At 43.5% G+C, this 7,136-nt stretch overlaps 1 protein-coding gene across 1 annotated transcript; it reads right to left on the bottom strand.

The window, feature by feature from the left end:
• Positions 1-5,794: 5,794 nt before the first annotated feature.
• Positions 5,795-6,688, bottom strand: MRPL9 (mitochondrial ribosomal protein L9). The gene has a single exon (XM_073629151.1). The coding sequence runs from the start codon at positions 6,677-6,679 to the stop codon at positions 5,927-5,929; it is 753 nt and encodes a 250-aa protein (XP_073485252.1). The 5' UTR covers positions 6,680-6,688; the 3' UTR covers positions 5,795-5,926.
• Positions 6,689-7,136: the final 448 nt, after the last annotated feature.

Below are 7,136 nucleotides of genomic sequence, written 5' to 3' on the forward strand. Positions count from 1 at the left end.
ACCATGCTTGACTGTAGGCAAGACACGCTTGTCTTTGTACTCCTCACCTGGTTGGCCACCATGCTGCAGCTCAGTTTCAGGATCTTGGCAATCTTCATATAGCCTAGGCCATCTTTATGTAGAACAAAAATTATTTTTTTCAGATCCAAACCATGTGCTCAAACCATACACCACACACTGCATCAAATTGGTCTGCATGGCTGTCGGCCCAGAGGGAAGCCTCTTCTAAAGATGATGCACAAGAAAGCCCACAGTTTGCTGAAGACAAGCACGCTAAGGACATGGATTACTGGAACCATGTCCTGTGGTTTTATGAGACCAAGCTAAACTTATTTGGTTCAGGTGGTGTCAAGCGTGTGTGGTGGCAACCAGGTGAGGAGTACAAAGACAAGTGTGTCTTGCCTACAGTCAAGCATGGTGGAAGTGTCATGGCCTGTGGCTGAATGAGTGCTGCTGGCACTGGGAAGCTACAGTTCATTGAGGGAACCATGAATGCCAACATGTACTGTGACATACTGAAGCAGAGCATGATCCCCTCCCTTCAGTGACTGGGCCGCAGGGCAGTATTTCAATATGATAACAATCCCAAACACACCTCCAAGACGACCACTGCCTTGCTAAAGAAGCTGAGGGTAAAGGTGATGGACTGGCCACGCATGTCTCCAGAACTGAACCCTATTGAGCTTCTGTGGGAAATCCTCAAACAGAAGGTGGAGGAGCAGGTCTCTAACATCCACCAGCTCCATGATGTCATCATAGAGGAGTGGAAGAGGACTCCAGTGGCAACCTGTGAAGCTCTGGTGAACTCCATGCCCAAGAGGGTTAAGGCAGTGCTGGAAAATAATGGTGGCCACACAAAATATTGACACTTTGGGCCCAATTTGGACATTTTCACTTAGGGGTGTACTCACTTTTGTTGCCAGCAGTTTTGACATTAATGGCTGTATGTTGAGTTATTTTGAGGGGACAGCAAATTTATACTGTTATACAAGCTGTACACTCACTACTTGACGTTGTAGCAAAGTGTCATTTCTTCAGTGTTGTCACATGAAAAGATATAATAAAATATTTACAAAAATGTGAGGGGTGTACTAACTTTGGGAGATACTGTATATATTATATATTATATATATCTATATATATATATATATATATAGATATATATAGATAGATTTAGGGACTTTTTTCTTTCTTACTAGTAATGGCGGTGATCAGTGATTTTTAGCGGAACTGCAACATTGCGGCAGAGAAATTGACCACTAAGTGACACTTTTTAGGCACCAGTGGCACCAATACAGTGATCAGTGCTAAAAAAAATGCACTGTCACAGTCTAAATGGCACTGATGAGGCTACACTGATGGGCACTGATAAGCTGCACTGATGGGCACTGATGAGGCTGAACTGATAAGGTAGCACTGATATGCTGCACTGACTGACACTGATGAGACTACACTGATAAGGCAGCGCTGATATGCTGCACTGGTGGGCACTGAGGCAGCACTGATGGGCACTGATGAATCTGCACTGATGGGTACTGATGGGGCTAAACTTGTGGCCACTGATAAGCTGCACTGATGAGGCTACAATGATGGGCACTGATGAGCCTGCACTTATGGGCATTGATAAGCTGCACTGATGAAGATGCACTGATAAGGCAGCACTGATATGCTGCACTGATTAGCAATGATTAACTGCACTGAGGCGGCACTGATGGGCACTGATCGGGCTGCACTTATGGGCACTGATGAGGCTGCACTGATAAGGCAGCACTAATATGTTGCACTGATGGACGTACACTGATGAGCACTGATAGGCTGCACTGCTGGTTACTGACATTTTTTTATGTCTTATTTTCAGTTTGATGTGTATTATATGTGATGTTACATATCACAGAGACTGATATTGTGGTACTTTTTTTTTCTCATTCTGACATTTACTTGTGCCACATGCTGATGTAAAGCAGCATGTCCTGGCTCTTTCTTTCTGTGTTGCAGCTCTGGATGTGCTCATACACCATACAAGCACTGATCGCTGTTAGAAAAATTTCAAAGCTATAGCAAGAGGAGGAATATTTATAATACAGAATTACAGCAGAGTACAGCGGTTAAAATATATAATTATGGGCATGTGTCTACAGTTCGGCAATGATTACATAAAGCAAGTAAGGGCAATATGTTTATCTCTTGTTGTGGCTGGAGAGGGAGAGCACAAACATGCTTTGCATTTATAAGGCTGTAACCTACCTATCCTGCTGTGTAATACTGAGTAGTGTGACTGCAGAATGAGGGGGTGTGATTTTTGTTGAAGTGGGCTTGTTCACATTTAACATATACACGCTTAGTGTACCCACCCACATTCACTGTGACTCACAAAGCATGATGGGAAATGTAGTTTCATTATAGTGTAGAGAGAGGGAGGAGAGGATATGATGTAACACCTCCTCCTTGGCAGAACAGATGATGCTGACATCTTTTGAATTAGAGAGATGACTTCCTGGAAATTCAGTTTGTTTTTTTCTCTTCAATGGTAAGGAATTTCACAAATGTATGAACTGATTAGTGTTTTGTGTAGAGGGTGTACTTTTTTTTTTTTTTTTGCTGATCCCAGGGTTCTGCTTTAAAACGTGAAGTGCCCTCCCAATGCTCCTCCCCAATCTTGCATTCACCGTAGCTCCTTGACTCATTTAGTTTGAAAGGGGTCTATTATTGCTTTTGTCTGAATTGCCAGTATGCCAGTGGTACAATGGATGATTCCCAGAAAGTTCTCAATGTTGCAATGGAAATCGCTTGATTTTTAAGTTGCACAAGTGTGAATGGACACTTAAGCTTTGCAAATGAAAGACAGACGCTGATTGGTTCCCATTTATAACTGTTCCAGAGTCTGCTCTAGTTTTTGTAAATACCCCTCACTGTATTTCTAGTTTTGCTTAGCAATAAAAAAGAAATACTGCAATTAGTATTGTTAATGATTTATAAAGCTGTGCATACACTAAGGAACATACATTTTGGCAGGTTTATAGTAGACATTATACATACATTCACAATGCTAGAGCACATAATCAAGATGGAAAGTTATTAATTGTCCCTTTACACGGAGATTACAATGATGAACTTTACTTGCCTATAATCTATTGTGCTTGGCAAATTTAATGGGGTAATTTATTAAAGGAAAATAGGCTGTTCACTTTTTTTTCTTTTTAAATCAGAATTTTTTTTTATTGTGCCAATAGTCATCCAAAACATATTACAACAGACAAGATATATAAAAAATATCTAGGATGTACATCAAATATACATACATAAGGATCTTAAGAAAGGCAATAACATGCCCCAGAGAACAAGATCACCCAATCCAATACAAACAACCAACTGTTAATGTGGTTTAGGACTATGAAACCAGCAAAGTGGCACTAGGTGACATAATAGGATCATATAACACTCATAGAACCAAAAAAGAAAAGAAAAAAGAAAAGGGAAAAAAACAAGAACTAAGAACAACATTTGAGAAAGTGGATATCAATCCACATAGAAAACAAAATGGCGGGAAAACAAATGGCCAACGGGCCAAGTGCTGCGTATGGTCATTGTCATCCCACCACCCGGAGAAGGTTTGTGACCTCTAGTGGACAAAAAGAAGAAGCCTGAGTTCCTCACATGTACCAAGATGAAGGTGGGGAGGTCTCCCTCATATTAAGCCCTGGAGGTAAGGGTCAAAAAGGTGTTTACCCTTCACACCTGTAGCAGCCTGTGCATGACTAGTTGTGGTGGTGCCAGTCCTGGAGTATCCAGCTATGCCTGTCATATAGAATGGAATTTACGAGTGGCATTTCTATGTTGATAGGTTAACCCCCGACTACCCAGATGTTGGAGCTGGGAAGCATAAAAATAAAGCCTTGGATTAGGTACCACTGATCTCCATGATCTTTGCCATATTGCAGCATGGAGAGGCGAATCCTGGCTACCTATTTTTTCCAAATAAGAAACCTAAATAGCGTTTCGATACGTATAAACCATCTATGAGGTATCCATTGTGGAGTTACTATGTAACTATGTTTGAACCCTTTTTTTTTTTTTTTTCCAAAGTATTTTTATTGATGAGTATGAAGTCATAACAGTAATCATTCATTATGCATTAAACATTGTAAATGATAAAGTCATAAGGTAAACGAAAAACAGTAACAGAATATCCCAGCTAGAGTTGAAAATCACTTCCATACTGGGCTACTTGTGAAAGGGATATATACCCAACTTATTTCGTTAGTCGGGCTTTAATTGACCGATAACTGATTCTCTATAGGAGTTGTAAGTCTGTTTGCAATGAGATAGTCAATAAACGAGTCTTGATGAGTGAGAATCACGTATAACATCTGCCAGTGGTGAGTTATAGTTCTCCTTGGGTCTCACAGTGGTTCTGGTTAGTGAACGTTTCGAGTGTCTTCGTGTTTGTCTAGAGTTCGTCTTACCTGTTGGGTATTTGATAAGTATGTGAAGTGGGAAGACTAGTTGCCTACGTGGGTGTCTGTATGAAGGCCGTAGGGAATGGAGGGGGGGGGTAATGGGAGGAGGGGGAGCATAGAGGAAAAGGATGGGAGAAAGGAGGAGGGGGGAAGAAAAAATTAATAATAAAAAAAAAAAGAGGGGGGGTGGGAAATGGGAAGTCTCTGACTTTCCTTAGTATATGTTATCTAATTGTAATATTTCAGAGGGATATCGGGTTAATCATGGGAAAAACCCCAAATGTAGTAGGGAGGAATTGATGGTGGAGAATTTGGGTATGATGACCTATGGGTCATCAGATTCAGATCTACTTTAGGTGGATGGGTTTAGCGTGTCCTTGTAATCAGGTAAAGATTGGTAATGTATCCAGCAGGCCCACTTGTGACTAAATTTTGTCGGCATGTCTCGTGAAATATGTATGAGCTGCTCCATTTCTGCTACTCTGTTTATTCTGGCAAACCATTCTTGGAGGGTGGGTATTTGTTTTGAATTCCAGTGTATGGGGATACATTGTTTTGCTGTGTTAATCATATGCATCATTAGCGATTTGTGATACGTAGTGTGTGACAAAGATGAGAGGTGTAGAAGAAATTGGGCAGGTGTGAAATCTAGTTTGTAAGTGGTAACTTGCATGATTATGCGGTAGACCTCTGACCAAAAGGTTTGCAATGGTGTGCAAGACCACTAGATGTGGAGAAGGGTACCTTTTTCTTGATGACATCTCCAGCACGTTTCGGGGATGACAGCTTTAAATTTGTGTAACAGCTCTGGGGTATGATACCATCTAGCCTGAATTTTGAAACCATTTTCCTGGGTGGTGACATTAATTGAACCCTTATGTATGTTCAGAAATATTTGTTCCCATCTGTCTTCCGTGATTTGGATGGATAAGTCTGCTTCCCATTTTCTGCATGACCGACTTTCATTTGCTTTGAGATCAGTGAAGAGAAGGTTGTGTATGTAGGAGATAAGATGTGATTGTGGTGTTGTCTTGGTACACAGTGATTCAAAAGGGTTGAGCGGTCTGGAGCATTGACCGCCTTTGTCTAGGATTTTGAGGTAATGGGCTATCAGCATGTATGTCCATGGAGGGATAGGTGGCTTTTCTAAACGGGCAGCGATTTGATCTGCCGTGAGTAAGTTGCCTCGGTGATAAAATTGGTGTACTTTGATTTGTTCCAGCGACCAGTTGTCCGACAAAAATCGGTGGTGGATTCCTGGAGGGAAGTCGGGGTTCAGCTTTATTGGAGTCAATGGAGGATATGGATGTTTTCTTTTTTTTTTTTTTTTCCAAAATGGAGATAAATTTATTACAAATCAAAGTGAGGGAGAGGAAGGCTCGCCCCCCCCCCCCTCGCAGTCCGTTATATCCATGAGATTTGCCGCGTCCCCGCCTTATGCAAACAATCTGCCCGATTACCACCGCCGATCAGCTGGCTGCGGATTCTGGTGTGTTGCTGCCCTCTGGTGGCGGCTCTGTGGTAGAACGTTCCTTCGCTGCTTGTCTGGCCAACCAGCTTCGGTAACGTCTGCTGCGAGGTCCATCGAACATCACCACGTCGATTGGCACCCTGACCGTGTCTATTCCGTTCACCGTGACTTCACACCAAGACTCTCCAAGGGTGGTGATTGGTTCCTCTGGGATCTTCAGAGCCTCTATGGGGACCACCACATCCAGGTTTCTGTAGAAGTGGCGAGCTACGATCTCTTTGCTCAGCGTCCATCCCGACTCTTCTCTCACTCTGACCTCCAGACGGGAATTTTTCAGGAAGTTTACGGTCCGCTCCCCGGTCCAAGTCTGCGTGCGCTCGCTGGGTGCCACTGACGCTTGTTTCAGCTTCTCCTCTTCAAACATCTGCTTGTTCTCCGGTGAAGGGTAAACCGCGAGCCCCTGCGGCAGAAGTTTATTGCGGCCCAGCGCTTTCTCCACCAGCACCGTGTCACCACGACTGCCAAGCTGTTGTACAGACTGAGTCAGGATCAGCTCCATTTTCTCCTTCTTCCGGTGCTTTGTGTCCTCCACCATGCGGTAGATCCGGTGACGTCGCGGGTGCAGGTAGGGCTCCTCCCCCTCCTTAGCCAGGGGGACATTGTACCAACGTTCTACAATCACCGTACCCCGGCTCGGGGTGATACATATCGGGGCTCTGAGGCTCAGCAGGCGGCTTGTCACTTTCAGCATCTCTCCGCTCCCGATATGGATGTTTTCTAACATGCTTGGTGAAAGCATTGTATGGTGGGTCCTATCGTTGGGTGTGAGCGAATTTCTGGGGGGAGATGTTTTGGGGAAATCCAAGGGAGTGAGTTCAAGTTTAATTTCGTGAAGGATGCCTCTAACGAGACCCAGTATTTCTGTTGGGTATGGACATTCCAGTCCACTATCCTGGCCAGATGAGTGGCTGTGTGGTAGTGAAGAATGTTTGGGAGGCCTATGCCTCCTAGATTTTTCGGGCGGGTAAGTTGGTTGTGACCGATCCTATGTCTGTGTTTCCCCCATAGGAAGCTGGAACATATCTGTCTGTATGTTTTGAAGAAGGAAGGGGGGATCTGTATCGGGAGTGTCTGTAAGAGATATAGAATCCTTGGTAGAGCGTTCATCTTCAGTATGGCTGCCCTACCAAACCATGAGAAGATCGGTT

This window comes from Aquarana catesbeiana, linkage group LG04 (assembly GCF_042186555.1).
Source record: "Aquarana catesbeiana isolate 2022-GZ linkage group LG04, ASM4218655v1, whole genome shotgun sequence".
In the NCBI taxonomy this organism is placed as follows: domain Eukaryota; kingdom Metazoa; phylum Chordata; class Amphibia; order Anura; family Ranidae; genus Aquarana; species Aquarana catesbeiana.